The 22,965-nt window shown below is 43.7% G+C and overlaps 1 protein-coding gene and 1 pseudogene across 1 annotated transcript; both read left to right on the forward strand.

Annotated features, from left to right (window-relative positions):
• LOC149290427 (uncharacterized) overlaps nucleotides 1-22,965 on the forward strand; it is a 429,900-nt pseudogene that overhangs the window by 298,614 nt on the left and 108,321 nt on the right.
• On the forward strand, nucleotides 1,236-6,822 carry LOC149290434 (uncharacterized). Its single transcript, XM_089489231.1, has 3 exons — nucleotides 1,236-1,333; nucleotides 2,131-2,251; nucleotides 5,712-6,822. Exons 1-3 carry the CDS (start codon nucleotides 1,271-1,273, stop codon nucleotides 6,692-6,694), a joined length of 1,167 nt encoding a protein of 388 aa, XP_089345357.1. The 5' UTR covers nucleotides 1,236-1,270; the 3' UTR covers nucleotides 6,695-6,822.

The following is a 22,965-nucleotide window of genomic DNA, read 5'->3' on the forward strand; positions in this document are numbered from 1 at the left end:
ACATAGACAAACACAGCAGTTAAGCTTAGATAAATAGTCTCATTTGCAAAAATGAAACAATTATTTTCTCCAGCGTCTAAATGGGGAGGGGGCCATCCGTCGAGGTTGCTTTGATTGAGATTTCCTGCATGGCAGGGGTTGGACTGGGTGGTCTTTGTAGTCTCCTCCAGCTCTACAATTCTATGATTCTACGTGGAGAGTGCCTATTTTCCACACTGTTACCAGTCCATCTTTGCTTGGAAATTTCTTGTTCTAGTCACATGCATTCCTAAATCCTAGCCTGTATCCTATCCTATTCTTAGTCCTGATCAGAAGAGAATCACTGAATCAGTTGGATTTACCTATAGATTGACTCACCAGTCACTTATGGTCACATGGGCAGAGGCACTCTCAGAATAATGACTTCTCTGCATGCAGAAGACTGCCATGGCAATTGGGTTCTTTCTTGCCATCAGCTCAATGCTCTGGTGCTCCTCGATCCTGGGAGGAGGGCTGGATCCCATGGAAGGGGGGCAACCACCGAAGAGAATGCTCCTTTCCTCATTTGCTTGACCGGGGGCCTCCCTGGGGGATGGAGGGCAACTGGTTTGGCCAATGGGAAAATGAGAGGCCACCAGGCCAGAAAGCCTGACCCAACAGAACCCTCTATAATCCAGTGTTGCTCCAGGTGGAATAAGACTACAACTGGCCATACACTGACACAGGTCCTGCCATAGAGTTGTGGAAGCTATCCCGCATGGCCATTCCATGCCTGGTGAGAGTGCTGGGTGCGAGGTATTGGAGAAGCATCCAGCTGTGTTTATGTAGCCAGAAGCAAAATGAAGACATCTTCCTCTGAGGGCCACTGGGGAGGTCAGGAAGTTTCAGCAAATGATGCACTCATTTCACATCTAGCTACGGGGACATAACCAGGGCCTTCTCCAATTCCTCATCCCCTAATCCCCCACCACTCTAAGAAGGCATGTAGTATCTGTTGTGTAGGGGAGCTGCAGTGAATCTATGCTAGGTCTGGGGAGCTTTGTTTGGAGCAGAGGGAGGAAGCAAATGCCCACCTCTGCATTGGCCCAAAAGAGGCATATGTCATCTGTGTGTGTCACCAGCAGGATGCTGTTCTCTGTCTCTTTGAGTGCTGCAGGGTTTCTTACCAAGCCAATCCTAATCCTGGTCCACTTTCTCAGGAACTTCATCTCGGCTTCCTTGTACACGGCTTTGGAGCCTCTCTTGCTGGAAGTGACCAAGTGCAGGGCCACCAGGACCCCCTGCCCTCCTGATGGCCAACACAGAGGCCAAGCGGAGGAAGTTGGGCTCCAGCAGAAAGAGGCTGCACTCTTTGGTGAGTCACTATCCTAATAGCTTCATCTGTGTCACTGCTGGGCCAATTTATGAAAGGGAAGCAAATAAAATACTGGCCGAATTTGGCAGAGACAGTCCTGGTTAATCCTCTGTGACCCCATTATTTCAAGGGCTTTTAAATAGTCTGGTTTCTCTCTCCTCCTTTTACTTTCCTCTTTCTTCAGCTCATTTCAATTTCTGCATAAGGAGTGCCAAGGAGTTTGCACCCCATCAATTCAAAAGTGGGGAGAGGAGAAGAAAGAAGGGGGCAGGGACTTTCCTTTCTTAGGAGCCTGAGGGAAAAGCAAACTGCTGTGCCCTTTCCTGCTTGTGTGATCTTCCTCTTCCATCTTCACCATTTTCTGGTGTTGCTTGCCCACATGTGTTTTGTTTTTCCCATCTGTGAAATGTTGGGAGAATGTCTCTGGATATAAATTGGGGGTGGCCCCGTGGCCATCAAGTTCACAGGGCTCCCCAGAACTGCTTTTTAAAAATGACATTTGCCTCTGAAATTTGGCAACAAATGGCTAAATGTACTATAAGTGTTGCGATAGTCACTATCCTAATCCATTATCAATATCCCAGCAATATATTGTTTATTATATTGTATATTATATTGAAAGAATTTGAGACAAACTGAATCTCAAAGGCAGTAGCTTTTTTCTTGCTAACAGAATTTAAAGTTCATTTCCTGGACTAAATTCTGAGGTTATCAAATAATTTTGGGATGCATCATGTGCTCCCCCCCTTTTTTTTTCTATTAGTCATTCTCTGAATGAAGGCTATTTTCTGTTGCAGGTGACCTTTGCGGATGTGGCAGTACATTTCACTCAGGAAGAATGGAAACTGTTGACAAAGAAGCAGAAACATATGTACAATTATGTGATGATCGAGAATTATGAGAATGTGGCTTTTGTGGGTAAGGAAGCTGAATTCATTGCTCTTCCTATAAAGACTGAGGGCCCTTTCATACTACATTATCATGGCACTATGATTCCACTTTAGAATCATAGATTCATAGAGCTGGAATAGACCACAAAGACCATCTGGTTCAACCCCTTGCCATGCAGGAATACTCATTGAAAGCATCCCCGGCAGATGGCAACCCAGCCTTTGTTTAAAGACCTTTAAAGCCTTTCAAAGAAGAAGTGCTTTAGAAATTAATAACAACAACAACCATAATGAGACACCACCATGCTCTGAGGGAGGATATTCCACTGTTGAATAGCTCTTACTGTCAGGAAGTTCCTCCTAATATTTTTTCCCTGTGCCTTGCTTCCATTGTCTGTGTCCTTTGCTCTAGAGCAGCAGAAAGCAAGCTTGCTCCCTCCTCAGTATGTCTTCAAATATTTGAACAGGGTTATCATATCCACTCTTTAACCTTTTCTTCTCCAGGCTAAACATTTCCAGCTCCCTAAACCACTCCTCATAAGGCTTGATGGTTACCAGACCCTTCACCATTTTCATTGCTCTCCTTTGGATACACTCCAGCTTCTGAACATTTATTTTGAATTGTGGTGACCAGAAGTGGACACAGTATTCCAAGTGGGCCCTGATGAAAGCAGAATAGAGTTGCACTATTACTTACCTTAAGAGTTGAAAAACTATAAGGGCCATCCAGTCCAACCCCCTGCCATAACACTATACTCGCATTGATGTAGACTAGGATCACATTGGTCTTTTTAGCTGCTGCATCACACTGTTGGCCCATGTTCAACTTGTGGTCTACTAAGAATCCTAGATCCCTTTCATGCGTAGTTTAATTGTGATAGCAACATCCTGTAGAATATTTGAATTTGTACTTTAGTGAGGCACTATTGCTCTCCATTTTCTAGGGATTCTAAATATCATATCTTAAACTGGCAATTCTAGGATTTTGTGGGAAGGAACCATGGAGAAAAATGTTTTTTGGCTCCAAATGCTCTTCAGCCCATCCCTGACCAAGTTTGCTGCCTTTCTTGGTGCCTCCTACAGCGTTTTGAGACTCTGGAGAGGCTTCTTGTATAAAATGGCTCCCTTGACCCTGCAATGGCTCAGAGAACAGGGGCAAAGGGGATGCTGTCGGATATTGAGGGGCAAAATATTATTTATCATCCCCCAGGGAATACCATGTGGGGGTGCCCTTGAGATCCCCTGGGTGGCAATGTGACCACACACCCATCAACAACAGTAGTCCATCCCTGTCTTAGAGATGTTTTAAGGCTGCTCTCTGGCACTTGACCCTCACCAAAATTGGAGTCCAGGTCCCAATCCCCCTTGCTCTGCCTTTCCCAATTAGTTATTTGTATATTGATTATCCTTCCTTTCTCAACAAATGGGCCTCAAAGTGTCCCTTTTATGCATCACACACACTCTGTGGGTGTGTTTCCGTCTGTGATAGAGAGAAGGAGGGAATGTGAAAAACAGAAAGGCAGGGAACAGATGGTGAAGGTGAGATGCTGAAGCAGTGCAGATGGGCAAGAGGGAAGGTTGGAGAGCGGAGGGAGAAAGGGAAGGGGATCAGGCCTCTGGGATCCAGGAGGGGAAGGCAGGACGAAAGTCAGGATCGCCTAGCTCTGTGCGGAGAGGAAGGGACCTCTGGGAAGGGCCAGGAGAGGGGCCTTGGGGATTGGGAGGCAGCCACCACCTCACAGATTTTAAGGACTGGATTGAGTGAACTGGTGAGAACAAGGCTCAGGACCTTGTTTTCAGACATATTAAGGGGTTCCATTTAGCAGTTATCAACAATGTCTATGAAGAGAGGAAAGGCGACACAAAAATTCCCTTTTCTCTAATGTTTTTGTCCAACCTGAGTTTGCTTAGCTCCATGGTTGATTCCAGAGGCCCTTTGTTACCCAAAATGCTGGAGTTTGGTAAGGACACCCGCAAGTGTGATGCTTTTAGGGAAGTTTGGTACGTAGCTGTAAAGAGAGGTTCTGGCCTGTTACAGACTGCCAAAATAAAGCTGCTTTGGGTCTCTTTGGAGGTATGCTGTTTAAATGATGCATGCATCCTAAGAATCCGGAAGCTGCACCAAAGCTGCACTCCAGTGCTTAGGAATGGAGTGTGGCTTTGGCGCGACCTCCAGACTCTTAGGACCCATGTATCATTTAAATAGCATGCCTCCAAAGAGACCCGAAGCAGCTTTATTTTGGCAGTCTGTAACAGGCCATAGTTTGGTTGGGACAAGAGTGACCTCGGGATTCAGCCCAACTATACCAGGCCCAGAAGCACACAGAACTCCAAAGGCATTTGAAATAGGTTTTATCTTTTATTTAGGGGAAAAGCAACACACACACATGTAAGGGTTCACACACATGCACAAGAACTAGATAACATGTGGGAGTGGTCAAGAGATGTAAGACTTTCATAATGGTAATACTTTACATAGGCGGATCTGGATTCCAATTGCTGAGGGTTTCATATGGGAAGAGAAGTCAGGAGCTCCTGTGACAAGTGGGGTTGCCGAGTGCATTGAGGTGCTTAGCCATGTAAACCAACAGACTGTGTGTCTGTGATTGGACTGGCATCAAAGAACAGCCATCCAGGGCAGATATTTATACTGTAATTGTTGCTTGGGAGCAGAAACTGAGTGTCCAAAAAGGTTTAAATCGCTTTAGAATGTTTCCTGGGTGGAAGAATGGTCTGAAACCAAATTGAATGCAATGGGTGCTTGATGGAAATATCTCAGACAAAAGCGATTAGCACACTGGCTCTCAGATCCATCTTGGCTAAACAATAACATAACAGAGTCGGAAGCAAATATCCAGATATAGATATTGGCAATGCACTGACCACTTTTCACACTGAAAAATAAGTCACAAACACAGTTGATTTCATCAAAATCCTTGGAGATTCTCTCTCTTGAGTTGCAAAATATTACAAATATTTGCAAGCTCTCCTCCTCGACTTCCATCAACTTCACCATCTCTTGTACACACAACACCAATCCAATACACACCAATCCGCATGTGAGCTGTATACTGTATTGGTTGTGAGTCATCTCCTGGTGTCAAACAGCATGAAGGGACCTCTGCAGTTAGCTTGCATCATGCCTTGGGCTCTGACTCAGTACTCTATGGCAGTCTCACAGGATATGATGCTACCTGGCAATCAAAGTATTTTTGCACATGGTTAATGGAATATTTTTTTCAAAAGTCCTTTGTATGAATATCTCCTTCCAGTGATTCCCTTAAGGTAGACCCCATTCTTTGCTAGCTCCTATGAGTAAGGATGCAACCGTTAAATGGATTTAGGGGCATAAGCAGCGGGGTCATGCTTGGGTTACTCACAGCAACTTTATTAATTTAATATCTAATAAGGAGGTGTTAATCATGGGGTAACACCCTCCTCTCTTTACTCTGATTTCCATTCTCATCTGTCATTGTTCTTCTTTACAGAAAAACATTTGAGTCATGAGAGAGTCTACACAGGAAAGTCACATAAATGCCAGCACTGTGGGAAACATTTTGCTCACAAGTCAGTCCTTGTCATGCATCAGAGAGTCCACACGGGAGAGACACCATACAAATGCCAGCATTGTGGGAAATGTTTTTCTCGGAAGTCAAACCTAGAGACACATCAGAGAGTCCACACAGGAGAGAAGCCATACAAATGCCAGCATTGTGGGAAATGTTTTTCTCGGAAGTCAAACCTAGAGACACATCAAAGAGTCCATACTGGAGAGAAGCCATACAAATGCCAGCATTGTGGGAACTGTTTTTCTCGGCAGTCAACCCTACTGACACACCAGAAAATCCACACAGGAGAGAAGCCTTACAAATGCCAGCATTGTGGGAACTGTTTTTCTCGGCAGTCCCACCTACTGACGCACCAGAGAATCCACTCAGGAGAGAAGCCATACAAATGCCAGCATTGTGGGAACTGTTTTTCTCAGCAGTCCCACCTACTGACGCACCAGAGAATCCACTCAGGAGAGAAGCCTTACAAATGCCAGCATTGTGGGAACTGTTTTTCTCAGCAGTCCCACCTACTGACGCACCAGAGAATCCACACAGGAGAGAAGCCTTACAAATGCCAGCATTGTGGGAACTGTTTTTCTCAGCAGTCCCACCTACTGACGCACCAGAGAATCCACTCAGGAGAGAAGCCATACAAATGCCAGCATTGTGGGAACTGTTTTTCTTGGCAGTCCCACCTACTGACGCACCAGAGAATCCACACAGGAGAGAAGCCTTACAAATGCCAGCATTGTGGGAACTGTTTTTCTCAGCAGTCCCACCTACTGACGCACCAGAGAATCCACTCAGGAGAGAAGCCTTACAAATGCCAGCATCGTGGGAACTGTTTTTCTCAGCAGTCAAACCTACTGACACACCAGAAAATCCACACAGGAGAGAAGCCACACAAATCCAAGCAGTGAACGAACTTTATTTTTGTAAAGAAGGAATACAAAAATCTTTTTTAAATCCAGCAGTGCTAAGAAAAGGCCCTCATGATTTTATTTGTACGGTTTTTATGTCCATATGTCTGTTTATGTTATATTTTGTTAAGTTTAGGTTTTCATTGCTACTAGTATAGATAATCGCTTTGGGTTATAAATTTGGCTGGGGATTATGGGCTGTGGTTTAGGTTAGTTAGACGGGGGGCTGGGATTTATTGCAGCTAGCTAGAATAGCAATGATAGCATTCAGAATTTGTGGGATGTTGGCTGAAGAAAGTTGGGGACCGGTAGTAACAGAAAGGGAACTAGCTTCTTCGAATGTCTGGGGCGGGGAGAGATTGTGTGTGTGAGAAGGATGGCAAAGTGGGGCTGGTTAATAGTGGGAGATAGATGGTGGGAATTGTAGGTGGGGCTAGGTTTGGTAGAAGGTGGAGTTTTAGGTTTTGGAGTTTCAGTATATTCTTTGGCTTGGGGAGGGCAGTTCTGGCTTAAACACTGAATTTCTGGCTGTGTTTTCAATAAAGGTCTTTGTTATTTCAACACATTGGACTCTTTGATGCACAGAAGTTGTGAATTTGCACAAAACTGACCCTTTCTTCTCCCCTCAGTCCTCAGCAACATTCCCAGCCATAAGAACAGCAGAGGCAAACACACATACATCTATATATATATCTATATATCTATATACATACAGTATACACAGAGAAGCTATTTCCAAAGCAGAGTCTTCCTTTCCTGCCTTTCCTGGGCTCCATTGCGGCCTCTTCAAAATCTCCTCAAAAGAAGGAAGGAAGGAAGGAAGGAAGGGGAGGCTGCTGAACCCCCGGCGCGCTCCTTCCCTTCCCTCAAAGGTCGCCAGTGGAATAAACAGCAGCAGCAGTAAGGCCCTGGTGATCCCTGCACATGATCAGAAGGGGCTTTTGGAAGTATATGCACATGCGCAGTTTCAGATTTTAAGGCAACAAGTAAAAGAACTGGCAAAAGTAATATCGGAGCCATTGGCAATCATATTTGAAAACTCCTGGAGAACAGGAGAGATCCCAGCAGACTGGCGAAGGGCAAACGTTGTCCCCATCTTCAAAAAGGGGAAAAAAGAGGATCCCAACAATTATCGTCCAGTTAGTCTGACATCAGTTCTAGGAAAGATTCTGGAGCAGATCATTAAACAGAGAGTCTGTGAACATCTAGAAGGCAATGCCATAATCACAAAAAGTCAACATGGGTTTCAGAGAAACAAGTCATGCCAGACAAATCTAATCTCTTTCTTTGATAAAATTACCAGCTTGGTAGATGAAGGGAATGCTGTGGATATAGTATATCTTGATTTCAGTAAGGCCTTTGACAAGGTTTCCCATGACATTCTTGCAAACAAGCTTGTAAAATGTGGGCTAGACAAAGGAACTGTTAAATGGATCTGTAATTGGTTGACCGGCCGAACCCAAAGGGTGCTCAACAATGGCTCCTTTTCATCCTGGAGAGAAGTGACCAGTGGGGTCCCACAGGGCTCTGTCCTGGGCCCAGTGCTATTCAACATCTTTATCAATGACCTGGATGACAGAATTGGGAGCATACTTATCAAATTTGCAGATGACACCAAATTAGGGGGAATAGCTAATACCCCAGAGGACAGGATCAAGATTCAAAATGACCTGAATAGACTAGAAAGCTGGGCCAAAGCTAACAAAATGAAATTCAACACAGAGAAATGTAAGGTATTGCACTTAGGGCGGAAAAATAAAATGCACAGATATAGGATGGGTGACACCTGGCTGAACGAAACTACGTGTGAAAGGGAACTTGGAGTCCAAGTAGACCACAAGTTGAACATGAGTGAACAGTGTGATGCGGCAGCTAAAAAGGCCAATGCTATTTTAGGCTGCATCAATAGAAGTATAGTGTCTAGATCAAGAGAAGTAATAGTACCACTGTATTCTGCTTTGGTCAGGCCCCGCCTAGAATATTGTGTCCAGTTCTGGGCGCCACAATTCAGAAAGGACATTGAGAAACTGGAGCGTGTCCAAAGGAGGGCGACAAAAATGGTGAAGGGTCTGGAAACCATGCCCTACGAGGAACGCCTTAGGGAGCTGGGGATGTTTAGCCTGGAGAAAAGAAGGTTAAGAGGTGATATGATAGCCCTGTTTAAATATTTGAAAGGATGTCATATTGAGGAGGGAGCAAGCTTGTTTTCTGCTGCTCCAGAGAACAGGACCCGGAGCAATGGATGCAAGCTACAGGAAAAGAGATTCCACCTGAACATTAGGAGGAACTTCCTGACAGTAAGGGCTGTTAGGCAGTGGAATGCACTTCCTCGGAAGGTGATAGAGTCTCCTTCCTTGGAGGTCTTTAAACAGAGGCTGGATGGCCATCTGTCAGGGATGCTTTGATCTGGATTTCCTGCATGGCAGGGGGTTGGACTGGATGGCCCTAGTGGTCTCTTCCAACTCTACGATTCTATGATTCTATGATTCTATGATTCTATTGACAGTGCTGAACGATATCCCTCAAACTCAGCATCTTAGAGGGTATTAAAACTGAGAACAGGTCGACATGGAAGCCAAGACCCATGATTGCTCCTGCATTCAACTATGTTCCAGACTGCAATCTGCCGTGTCCATTGGACCTCAAGGGGAGCCACCGAGAGCCAAACAAGCTCCCTTTCTATTGCCCTGTCCTGGGTTTTCCGTCGGGGTCATTGGATTCCATGGTAAAAGGCCTGGCAGGAAAGTAGCTGAGGCTTACCTTCGCCAAAGTATAGTTTCCTGCTTGTTGGAATAAGCTTTCAAGCACTCGCCAATGTGGTCGCCTATCTCAACAGACAGCTGAGCATAAGATTCTCCAGTTCTTCCACCAAGTGCCCCTTGCCTGGGTTGTCCAGATCTTGTATGGCCTTCCTGACTGGCTGCATCTTCTCTTCACACTGAAGAGGGGAGCAAATGGAGAGGAGCCATGTGAAAGTGAAGGGTTGGAGGGAAGGTGGGAGGAATTTTTTTAACTTGCCTATTGCTTTGGACAGCTAAGTAAAGACGAAACTCAGCTCATCTAAAATGTGATGCAGGAGAAGAGTTCAATGGATACTCTTTTCTGCATGTTTTCAGCATGATAAGAGTGGCAGAAAACGTACAATGTCAAATGTTTCCTGGTTATATACTCTTCCTCCTCTTCTTCCTCCTGTTCCGCGATAGCTATGGGCTCACTCCCAGCTGCAACGTAGACAGGGCCCTGTGGTGGGTTCCCTTTATCTCCAACTTTGGCCTCACTGTCTTTGGCCAGTGAAAGAAGAAAATTGGGCAGATTAGTCCTATAGCAAAATTAGGGATGTGACAAAATCAGGGATCTGACCATTGAAAGAAAGGAGGGGAAGAAGGTGTGACAGTGCCTTGTTGTGGTGCTGCTGCTGGTGGTGCTGGTGTGTCTCCAAGTCATTTTGGACTAATGGAGACCCAAAGATGCTTTTGTTCATTCTACATTTTGTATTCTAAGCCACCTTGAGACCCACCCATGGGAGAAAGATGGGATGAAATGTAATAAATAATACAACCATACAGTTAAAAGAAGGTACAATAGGAATGAATGAATAAGAATCATAGAATCATAGAATCGTAGAGTTGGAAGAGACCACTAGGGCCATCCAGTCCAACCCCCTACGATGCAGGAAATCCAAATCAAAGCAACCCTGACAGATGGTCATCCAGCCTCTGCTTAAAGACCTCCAGAAGGATGCTTTCAGGTGAGATCAACCAGTCCAACTTGTGATGCCTTCACAAAGCAGGAGTAGGTTCCACTGTAAGGAAGACAGTACTCAAAACACTAACATAAAATAGGAAACAGGCAAACTAACCCAGAGAAATGCTCTTGTCCTGAGGTCTCTCCTCCTTCTCTCAGCCTCAACTGAATCAACTCCCACCTTGGCCAAGATTCCCAATTCTTTCCAAGGAAACCAACCAAAGAAACACATTCTCCTTGGTTCCATCTGACCACTTCTCCATGAGTCCAATGACATGGGTTACATTTCTCTTAATAGGATGATTTCAACTGCTTTTTAACATTTCACACTCAGCTCTCAGGATCCACAGATTCTGCATCTCAATATATCCCCCAAAAGCCAACCCTGATTTTGCCATTTTATGTAAGGCACATCATACTACAACCCCATTGTTTGTAATAGGACTTAACATCCACGGATTTTGGTTACTTCATGGGGTCCTGAAACCAAACCTCAGCAGATACTGAGGTCAAACTGTAAATAATCTTCAAATTCCACCATACAATCAATAAAATTACAATTCAAACATACATCACACTTGTTCTTATTTTTGTTCTTCTTCTTATTATTATTATTACTGTTCAGATGACACATGCATTTTAAGAGGCCAGAAGCTGCATCAAAGCTGCGCTCCTGTCCTTAGGATTGTAGTGTGGCTTTGTCATGGCTTCTGGCCTCTTAGGACACATGCATCATTTAAATAGCATACCTCCAAAGTGACCAGAAGCAGCTTTATTTTGGCCTGTCTATATCGGCTCTAAGGAAGATAAATTACAATACAGATAAGAAAAAGGAAAAATGGGCTAAAATGAGGGTGGAGAGGCTGAGGGGAGAACCTCTATCTATGCAAGGTAGCCAAGGTATTGGTAGCAATAAAAGTGTCAGTGACAGTGAAAAGCCCTAATCTGGAAAGGCCTGCTGAAAGAGATGTATCTTAACAGCCTTTTTAAAGGCTTCTAAGGTGGAGATGTGATGGATCTCTTCTGGCGGGTCATTCCAAAGCCTAGGAGTGGCAGAATAAAAGGTCCTCTGGGTTGTTGTAGCCAATCTACTTTTCTTAGGCTTTAGGAGACTTTTTCTAGTGCAGGGAGTATTGTGTGGAAGAAGGCACTCCTGCAAGTAGTCAAGACCCAAGCCATGTAGGGCTTTAAAGGTTACAACCAACACCTTGTATCTTGCCCAGACACTAATGGGCAGCCAATGGAGGGATTTAAGATCCGGTGTAATGTGGGCAGTTCTAGAAACTACAGACTACAAATTCCATGATTTCACAGGATGTTGCTATAAAAATTGAATTCGGACCAGTGTTGCATGCAATGTAGTGTTCTAGAGCACTTGCCCCCATTCTATAGGAAGGGCAATGGGTCCTTACCCACAGAGGACATATTTTCATAGGTTTCCATCATCACCTCTTTGTACAGAAATTCCTGCTTTGGACTCAAAAGTGGCCATTCCTCCTCTGTGAAGAACACTGCCACATCTCAAAAGGTAACCTGCAATAGAAAATAGCCTTCGCTGAAAGACAGAGGATTGTAAATAACACCCCCATTGCATCCTAGTCTGTCAAATTCCCAATGGCTCCACCACAAAAAAGGAGGTCTGGGCACTAACCTGTCCGGAGGTCTTCTTTCCTCCAGTTTCTTCCACAAAGGAGGAATAGAGGGTTGTTTCTCTTCTCTCCCTTCCTTTGGAAGCCATCTTGGTTCTTTCCACACCTGCAGAAAATACAAAGTGTTTTTATGTGCACACATTTATGCAATCTTTCATGGACCACAGAAAATACAATTCAACAGCACTAAGGGCTGAACCTTCCCTAAAATTCAAAATAAATCCATTGGAAAGCAGGATATTAATTATTGATATTATTATTATTATTACTATTATTAGTCTTGCCTCCAAACCCTCAGAGAGAGAATATTGTGAATACTGAAAGACTAAGACAGTTCACTGGGCCTTTCGGGGCGTAGAGACCAGCATCGTTGGCTGGCATGAGGGCGAAGATGGAGTCTGCACAGCGCACTCCCTGACTCTTCCCGCATGTGTGATGCTGCACATTGCACCATATCACAGGTGACATCACGGTGTTCTTCTGGCGCTACATCCTGATGATGCAGAAAAGGAGTGGAGAAAAGCCACACCATTGGCAGATATGGCACTTTTTCCCTGGCGCAGAAAGGAGCTCCTTTTTGCCCCACGGAAAGGCCACATCAGGGCCACAGCGTAGCTTTATCATAGTGGGGAAAGGAGCTGCAAAAAGTAGCGTGTTTATCGTGGCCCTGATCTGGCGCTAAAAGGGGCGGCCTGTATATCTCCTTAATTTCCAGAAAATGGGGCTAGGATTGGAGTCCTAGGGTTGGCCCCAGCCTTTATCACTCCAAAGATGTCAATAGGAGGAGGGCTGGGTAGGACTCATGGGTCTGATTGATTTCAATGGGTCTATTTTTAAATGTTTTCTTCCAATAATCTACATAAAATCATAATGTATAGATAGACAGCAATAACAACAACCATAGCAATTGCAATATTTAAATGTCTATATTTAATGTTTCCCATTGCCTTCCCCTAAGGCTGAGAGAGTGTGGCTTGCCCAGTCACCCAGAGAGTTTCTATGTTGGAGATGGGATTCAAACCCTGATCTCCAGAGTTGTAGTTCCACTATGCTCAAACCACTAGGCCACACTGGCTCCTATATCATGGACATCATTTCATTGGACCATTGTATGCCATGGACTTGGGCAGCTTCCTCATCCATGGAGGTCATTTTGCAAGCCCCCTTCTCCTCCTCCATTTCCAGGCCCAGCTCCTTCTGCATACCCTCCATCTCTCCCAGTTTGACAGGGACCCTCCCCTTGTTCATCCTCTGCCCTCCCACCTTTTTAGCTGCTCTTCAAAGGCCACAGTTTCCTCCTCCTGCTGCCATTTCTCCCCTTCTCTTCAACTCACTGCCATTGCTGCAAACTGAGTCCAAAGGGCAAAAGGAGTTTGCCCTCCATGAAGACAGTGAAGGAGAAAGGAGAAGAGGGGCCCTTCCCAGCGGCTCAGGCAAAAGGAAACAGCTGCAGCCTCTCCTAGTTTGCCTCTCCTTCCTCAGAAAGAACCTTGCAATCTTGATCATATTCTGAGGTTGTTTGGTCCCAGCCTCCCTTTGATTCTCTTGGATCCCTCTCCAAATTCTCAGGGCCCCACAGAGACTCCCAAGAGAGGAGAGGAGGCCTGGCAGCTGGAGAAGAGGGGAAGAGGAGGGGGGCTTCCTTGCTTCCAGCCCCCAAAGGCTGCCTCCATACAGAAGACCCTCCAGACCCCCATCCTTGGCACCAAAATGGGGGCTCTTCCCTTTAGCCATCCTTCTCACAGAGGAACCAAATTTGGGGGTCCCCCATCGCCATCTCGAGGCACCCACCTTCCCTTTCCTGCCAAGGAAACCCAGAAGGAGCCCTTCTTCTTCCTAAGCAGCCAACAGTCAAAGCCACCAGCCTTCTAGAACCCTATTCAGGCTCCAAGCCAACCGCCAGCCTTTCCCAGAATTCCACGCTCTCCCTCCTCCCAGCGGAGGAGACCAGGAGACGGAGAAATGGGTGCAAACGCCAGGGAAAGAGAGTTTATTGTCTTAAACTTGTAATTCCAGTTGTGTCCCTTTATGAGGGAGAATGAGATTATTATTATTATTATTATTATTATTATCAACAACAATTATGATAATTAGTGTCTTGTTCCCAAAACCACAGAGCCTTGTGAAATCTCAAAGACTGTGTTTATCACACGGAGGTTTTTGCAGCTCTATGCAGCTCAGATCCGAAGCCACTGCGGGTCCAATGATGCGAATTCAGGCGACAACGTTTTGTGTTATCACACGCGATTCCTTTCTATGGGGCTCCTTCCGTGGGGCTTCCGAAGTGATTCCAAAGTGACCCCTCATTTTGCTGAAATCGGTAACAAGCGAATGCACAGAAATCGCTTCCAAGCTCACTCCGATTCCACTCCGAATTGGTCTGGTGTGGAATGTAGCTTCGCTTCTGCTCTGTTTCACCACCGCAAACCCCCCGGTTGCAAATTTCCCATGATGCAGCGCTGCAATTCCCCCCATTTCCTTCCGGTGCTCCTTTCACTTTCAGGGCAACCAGGGGGGTGCGTTGTTCGCTCCGTTGTTGCTGGGATAAGGCTGAAACCTTTCGTGGGGAATAGGCAGCCAATGGGAGTGGAGGAAAGTCCAGGTAATGGGAAGGAGGCCACACCCCCTCAGGAATGGGGAGCCAATGGAAAATCACATTAGTCCCCATAGACTAATGTTTTAATCAATAAAGAACATTCCTAATACAACGCTGCCCTCTGGTGGATACTCAGGGCACTGCAGCCTCTTTGGGCTTCTCACCAACTTCTATTCTGGAGCGCCACCTGGTGGCCACTCTTGGCAATTCACTAATAGCAGTTAACCAAATTAAACAAGCACTGGGCCCCGGACAGAACCCCACTGGTCACTTCTCTCCAGGATGAAAAGGAGTCATTCTTGAGCACCCTTTGGGTTCGGCCGGTCAATCAGTTACAAATCCATGTAACAGTTGCCTTGTCTAACTTGTTTCATGTTTTTGTTTTATATGCTATTCAACATCTTTATCAATGACTTGGAGGACAGAATTGGGGACATGCTTATCAAATTTGCAGATGATACCAAATTAGGAGGAGTAGCTAATACCCCAGAGGACAGGATCAAAATTCAAAATGACCTGAATAGACTAAGAAGCTGGTCCAAACCTAACAAAATGAAATTCAACACAGAGAAATGTAAGGTACTGCATTAAGGGAGGAAAAATGAAATGCACAGATATAGGATGGGGGACACCTGGTTGAATGAAACTACGTGTGAAAGGGATCTAAGAATCAAGTAGGCACAAGTTGAACATGAGACAACAGTGCAATGCAGCAGCTAAAAAGGCCAATGCAATTTAAGGCTGCATCAATAGAAGTATAATGTCTAGATCAAGGGAAGTAATAGTGCCACTCTATTCTGCTCTGGTCAGGCCTTACCTGGAATATTGTGTCCAGTTTGGGTGTCCCAATTCAAAAAGGATGTTGAGAAACTGGAGCACCTCCAAAGGAGGGCGACTAAAATGGTGAAGGATTTGGAAACCACAATGGGACAGTCTCAAAGCTTCAGGCAAGGAGCATCAGACTGAAGTCACAATGGGACAGTCTCAATGCTTCAGGCAAGGAGCATCAGACTGAAGTCACAATGGGACAGTCTCAATGCTTCAGGCAAGGAGCATCAGCTGCCCTCAGTTTGCCTCTGACGTCTTCCTCCTCCACATCTTTGTTATGCCCAAGTTTGTAAGGGCAACCTGTTTAACCTGAGAGCGTGTAATGAAAATGTCTCTTTCTGTGGACTGATTCAGAGAAGGGATAACACAGATAGTGAGACACCAAAATTTGGGTTTAAACACTATACATGTAACATTTATTAAATCACAAACATAATACAAACATTGATTATCAAGAGGTCTTTCATTCACTCACAGATTCATACAATACTCTCACACACTTTCCTTCCGCCGGACATTGATCAGTTGTCCTCGAAGGCTGGAGATGACATCATTGCCGTGCGGTTGGTGCCAACAAAATTAGGGTGAAAGCCAAGGCTCCTTATACTTTTCTTCTCTCTGGCTTTTGGTTGCTGAAGTCTTGCAATATTGCCGCCCATTACTCAACTTCTTCTTTTCGGGAGGAGACAGCTGTTCAAAGGCAGGTCGTTCTGTTCAAATTAGTCCATTGTCCTGTCAGTTCCTCTTTATTGTGACTCAGGAGAAAAGGCACCTTTCCGGTCATAGTTCGACACACCTGAACAGCACCCGGCTTCAGCTTCCAAATTCCTCAGCCTTTCCTCATCTCAGTTGCCAAATCCCTCCTTCACATCAATGCTCTGCGCAGAACCATCTTGTTTAGTTCTTTAGCTTGTTTTAAAACACCATTCCTTGGTTCTTTGGTTCTTCAGCTCTGGGTTTAAGTCAGAACTCACACATTTCTCTTACATCTTTAACATGGACACCATCCACTTCATACGGTCCTTTAATTCCTTTCTGTATTCCTCCATTCAATAAACTTCTACCTGGGGTTCTTCTGTCCTGGGGCGGCTATCAAGCGACTCCCCCACTGCCAGGTCCCAGGCTGTCACTCCCCCCCCCCCCCCCCGACAGCCTTCCTTTCCCCAGTTTGGGGCCGGAAACCCAAATCCTCCAGTGGTGGCCTGGGTGCTGTGAGCTTCAGGGGGTTTCCCAGTCTTGGGCTTGGCCCTAGTTCCTCTGAAGAAGGCACCTGCTCAGACTGAAGTCACAATAGTACCGTCTCAATCCTTCATCCAAGGAGCATCAGACTGAAGTCACAATAGGCCAGACTCAGTCTCTCAGGCAACGAGAATCAGCCTGAGATCACAATGGGCCAGTTTCAATCCTTCAGGCAAGAAGCATCAGCCTCAGGTTGCAATGGTCAAGTCTCAAACGTTCAGGTAAGTAGCATTAGCCTAAATTCACAATGGTCCCATCTCATTGCTGCAGGCAAGGAGCACCAGCCTGAGGTTGCTATATGTCACGAATCCCTTTATTCATGCATTTATTACTTTAGGGATTCATGCCATAAGGGTTTAGGATTAAATTAGAGTTAAGATAAATGGGATTTATGGTGGGTTGAAATAATATGTTTGAATATGTGCTTTAATAGAAGATACTAGAAAGAGGTAGAGAGATCATGGCTAAAGTATGTTCTTGTTTGCTAGGATTGGAATGTGTGGGAATCACCCTTCTAACAGAAGCTGGAGTTTAAAAGACTGGTCTCTGGAAAAGGAGGGGGAACATAGAGAGTTATTGGTATTTTTATATTGTAATATGTTGTCATGGGTTTATGCTTATTATATTTTCATATGGTATCATATTAGATTGGGATTGATGGGGTTTCATATATATATTGTTAAGCCATAATGTTAATTAAAACTATTGTGTCGCTGAGTTCTGTGGTACAAGGCCACAGGTGCAGTGGTTGAGATAAGGCACATGAGAGCTTAATTGTTTTTAGAAACACTGCCAGAATCCCAGATGAAGGGCTATCTAATTAATTAGCTTTATTGGTTATAGGATGGGGTTAATTGATATGGTTATAAAAGTGAAATGTATATACATACTTTCTTTCATTCCTGACAAAAAAAGTCACTTCTATTGCATGTATCTTCTTTTTCAATAAAAGCTGTTCCTTTTTCAAAGTATTGCCTTTTGTGTTGCAAGATGGGCTGCAATTAGGACCCTGACAAATATCTCTCTCCCCTTCCATTCACCCTGCTATCCCAAAAGAGCTGGAGAGCATACCAAACCAGCCACAGAACCTTTCCCTGCTCTTGTGTAATGCCAGGTCAGTCAAAAATACACCGCAGATAGTCCAAGATCTCCTTCTGGACGAAGAGGCTGAGCTGGATAGTTTCATGGAGACCTGGCTGGGTGATGATAGCTCTGCCACCTGGGATCAGGCCTTACCAGCCGGATTCTCCATCAATGAGCAGGTAAAGGGACGTCACTTTGGTCCATAAAGACAATCTTGCTTTGGCCAGGATACCTATCCGTAAGATAGACCACATCGAATGTATTTATTTCAGCTCAAAGACTAGGGAAAGTCTGGGGATTCTGTTGGTTTAATGTCCACCCCGTTGCTTAACATAAATACTCTCTGGAAAAGATAACATCAGAATTAACACAAATCAGGGAAAGAGTGACATTCCTGGAGGAAGAATATAAAAAAATGGGAAAAGAGATAGAGAGATTAACAAAAGAACATACTGAAGATACAGCAGAAAGAATTAAATTAGAGCAAAGATTTAGGGAGGGATGTCTTAGAATAAGAGGTCTTCCCGAACAGAAGGAAGAAGATCTATATAAAAGGATAATACCAGCCTTGGCTGAATTTATGGACCTAGATAATGAACCTTTTCTCCTTGAGGTGGACAAGATGTTTAGAGTAAGCTCCTGGGTCGCAAAACAGAAGAGACTGCCCAGAGATATCGTGATTTATTCTGTTAGGACTCAAATGAAAGAAGCAATTCTCCAACAACACTTTCATACAAGATTCAGAATTGAAGAAAATGAAATTTTGTTGTTTAAAGATATCTCTGGGAAACTGTTAAGGAAGAGGAAGGAATATGGACCACTGACTAAGGTTTTGCGCAGCAATGCAATCTACTACAAATGGGAACTCAGGGCCTATCTTTTAATTCAAGCAAAAAAGATACCAAATCAACTCCGTACAAAAAGAAAGACATTTTTTACATGAGAATGAAAAAGAACTTAATAAAGGGGACAGTCAGAAAGAAGAAATAAACAACCCCGGAAAAGGAGAAGAGGATAAGGAGGAAGAGAGCTTAGAAGAAGAAACAGAAGATGGAGAATTGCTTAGGAAACCAGATCCAAACACAAGAGAGGACGATATAAATGGAGAATATGATGATGAAACGGAAAAAGACGGACCTCCTATCATCGAATGTTAAAGGAATTAACCGCCCAAAAAACAAGGTAAACTTTTCCATTATTGAGGGAAACAGAGACTTGATGTCATTTTCCTTCAGGAAACCCATATAAAGGAAGAGGATATAAGATTGTTGGAAAACGCCAAATTGGGGAAAGAATACATAGCAGCCTCAAAAAAGAGGAAAAAAGGTGTAGTGATATATGTAAAGGATAAATGAGAATCCAAAGAGGTATTCTCAGACCCCAATGGATACTTGGTTGGTGTAGAAGTTACTTTACAAGACCAAAGGATCCTAATGGTGGGAGTTTATGTACCCTTAGGAAATAATGGCCTGTTTTTTGGAAAACGGAAAAAACAAATGCCAGACCATATTTGCTATAGGACCTTAATGATGTGAGATTGGGGTGGGGTGATATGCCCGCAGATAGATAAAAAAGCAGACAACAAAATATACTTATATAAGAAAGGGAAATTGCCGGAATCTTTCTTTGAATTAAAAGAAGCCTTCATGTTAGAAGATACTGGAGAATGAAGTAGGGTCTGTCTAAGGATTCACGTTCTTTTCAAACACCCATCAATCCTGGTGGAGAATAGATATGTTCTTGACTTCCCCAACTATTAGCACAATGGTGGAAGCAGTAGAAACCTTACCAAAAATCCTACTGGATCACAATCCAATTTTATTGTCTTTGAAGAATAAACCTAAGGAACTGATATGAAGACTAAATGAGACTTTGGTGCTTTACAGACCGCCGCTTTGCGGCGGTCTGCCGGCGCTGTTGTTTGCTCCGCGAGGGAGCCGCAGCAGCCAAACTGTGCGACTCCCTTGCGGAGCAAAAAAGAAGCTCCAAAATGTCCAAAAACGTCATAAGCGCTGCGTGACGTGCAGACACACAGCGTCCGCTACGTCAAGATGGCGGCGGCTGTGTGGAACGGCCGCTGCCATTTGTTACAGACAGAGTCCGTAACAGGAGTAGGGGCATCTAGAAGAGATGCCCCCTTTTTAAACTGGGATGTCCTGGGGACGTCCCAAATGGCGGTATGTAACCCGCCTTTGATTCCTAAAGAAAGTAAAGAAGTGCTGGCGGTCAAAAATTTCAGACCGATTTCTCTCCTTAACAACGATGATAAAATCTGTGCAATGGTCTTAAAAAGATTTTTAAAAACCCTACAAAATATCATAAACGGAGACCAAAGGGGCTTCCTCCCAAAAAGGCACCTTAGAAACAACACGAGGAATTTACTGGATATTATAGACTTCTATGAGAAGAAAACAGATTAAAAAGCAGCTATGATTTTTCTTGAGGCCGAAAAGGCGTTTGATGAAGTTTATTGGAACTTCATGCTGGAAACCTTAAGAAACATGGTTCTAGGAGATAACTTTATAAGCTGGATAGATGCAATCTATAGAAAACAAACATTGAGACTTATTATTCATGGGGATAATAAGAGAGATACCCCTCTCACCTTTGTTATTTATGGCCACTTTAGATACTCTGAGTCCTAGCATTAAAGAAGATAAGAAGACCAAAGGCCTGAAAATAAAACAGGAAGAGTACAAACCTAAGCTATACGCGGATGACGTGGTGATATACTTATCTGACCCAATAGAAAGTGTTAATCCCCAACTTCATAAATTAAAGGAATAGGGACAGCACTCAGGTTTCTGGATTAACAGGGATAAGACAAAAATTTTACCAATGGATTTAACAAAAGAACGATCAGGAAAAGCTACAAGAAGTGACTGGCTTTAAAGTAGAAAAAAGGGTCAAATATCTAGGTGTTGAGTTCACCTCTAAAAACTGAGACCTCTTTAGAAACAACTACAAGAAAATATGGGGTGATATCAACCAAGATCCCAATAGATGGGCTAAACTCAACCTGTCCCTCTTGGGAAGGATCAGGGCAGTTAAAATGACTGTACCGCATAAATTACTATTTTCATTTCAGACTATACTATCCTTCTTAATGACAAACCATTTTTAGAACGGCAGAAGGACCTGCAAAAATCCATCTGGGCAGGAAAAGACCTAGAATCATATTTAAATCTCTAATAGATGATGTAACGATTCACAATCCTCTCTTCTATTTTGACCCGACACTTCTTTGGGTGTTTGAAGGACAGTCCTGTGGATGGATTTTAAAACACAGACCAAGCGGCTGATTAAACAAGAATATAAGTTTATTTTAAAACAGAACAGGCAAAGGTATCTTTGAGATGGAGTTGTTACTATGTCTTCTTTTGTTACATATATACAGGTCTGGTTTTAACTCAATAATAATAATAATAATAATAATAATAATAATAATAATAATAATAATAATAACAACAACAACAACAACTGCTCCACACAGGCTATACTGTCACTCAAGAAATGATGTAAGCCAAAGCCCTCTTCCTGAGTCTGGTTCCACTGAGTCTCTCTTCTCTAGACTCTCCAGAACTAATCCTGTCCCTCTCTGGACAAAGCAGTTCCTTAAGTAACCATCCCTCAGGAACTATGGGAACCCAGTCCTCTCTTGGACTCTGCCGTTCCCATCCTCTCTATCACTATCTCCCACTGAACTCCCGCTTCATCCCTCAGGATTGCAAACCCTAACTGACGCCACCCAACTGCCAAGCGGAATCTTCAAACTCCTCAGCCAGCACCTGATTGGCTTAGAGTCTCTGGCTTCTGATTGGCTGGTTTGTAAGTCAGTCCGTCACACGCCTCCCCCCTTTAATAGGTTCATTGAGACACAGAACCAAATGGTTCTATGGTCCAAGGAACTCCCAGTTATCAATTATACTTACCCATTATATATAACATTATACACACATCAGGTGACACATGTGATATATTTCATATACTTGTTTTATCAATAACCATTTCCAACTTAAATATCTTGGTATTTTCCTGTATGTTCCCCTTTTAAACATATGTCTAATATCAGTTCTACCTGTTATAACAACTTACCATCATTTTCTGATAAGTTTAGCATATTATATAAATATCCCTAATCACTTGTTGGGTTTTAATATTTTAATAACACTTAAATAACCTTTTTTCCCAACTTTAGATCTTTATATGTTCCATTTAAATGTTTTTATAAAACATATTTAATCTTTAACCCTTTTCTCTTATTGGATTAAAGAGTGATGGAGCATTATCTCCAACTACTTTGCCCCGTTCCCAGTATGGTTTTGAAAACATTTCATCTTCCATTATACTAATGGCAAACTACAATATATTGGTTTTCCAGTCTATCAACTCAATTATATCCTTGTCCTTTTTAGGAGTCTTCTCTGGATCAGTCCTTGTAACTGACCACGTGTTTCTTTTTCCCGGCTGTGGACTTAACACCTCATCTAGTAAAAAGTCTTTGCTTCCTCCTGTGTCACTGGACCACATTCCCTGAGTGCGCTGAGCAATCTTTACATCTTCTTCTGTAGACCGGAAAGTGTCCCTTATCAAAATCATCCCGTTCTCTAGATAGTTCATCACAATCTTTGGGCTTTTTCCCTCTGTTGAATCTCCTTTTCCAGTTGGTTGATGGCTTTTGGGGTCCCACCAACGCTTTTCTGTCATCTGGTCACCACCAGTATGATTGACAGCGAAGTTTATAGACGTGAACATGTTCTGTATATACACATCTATTCTTTCAACTTTTACTTTAAGATTCTTCCAGTCTCTGTGAACTAAACCCTTTTCTTGGGTTATATCACCCATTTGCCAAACTATATATTTTCCAACACTGTCCCATTTAATATATAGCTTCCAGAACCCTGAACTCTTTATTAGAACCTACAAAAGCCTGTTGTGATGCTTTTAATAACTACTTCACAGACAAAATCTCTCAGATGAGAGCCGATTTGGATGCCGGCCTTATGACAGAGGCGACAGGAGAGGTATCCAGAGCCTCCGCCCATACTGTTATTCTGGATGAATTTGAGTCATTAGTACAGAGGATGTGGACAAGTGTCTTGGGAGTATGATAAACAGGACTTGCTGTC

Source organism: Sceloporus occidentalis, unplaced genomic scaffold, assembly GCF_023333645.1.
Source record: "Sceloporus occidentalis isolate IW3139 unplaced genomic scaffold, rSceOcc1.0.p SCAF_39, whole genome shotgun sequence".
NCBI lineage: Eukaryota > Metazoa > Chordata > Lepidosauria > Squamata > Phrynosomatidae > Sceloporus > Sceloporus occidentalis.

What these genes read in the sequence shown, in the direction of transcription:
- LOC149290434 (XM_089489231.1), top strand. Translation starts at nt 1,271, where the DNA reads ATGGCCAACACAGAGGCCAAGCGGAGGAAGTTGGGCTCCAGCAGAAAG. An exon ending in GAAAGAGGCTGCACTCTTTG is followed by an intron (nt 1,334 to 2,130) that starts GTGAGTCACTAT and finishes TTTCTGTTGCAG; the next exon opens with GTGACCTTTGCGGATGTGGC. An exon ending in TGAGAATGTGGCTTTTGTGG is followed by an intron (nt 2,252 to 5,711) that starts GTAAGGAAGCTG and finishes TCTTCTTTACAG; the next exon opens with AAAAACATTTGAGTCATGAG.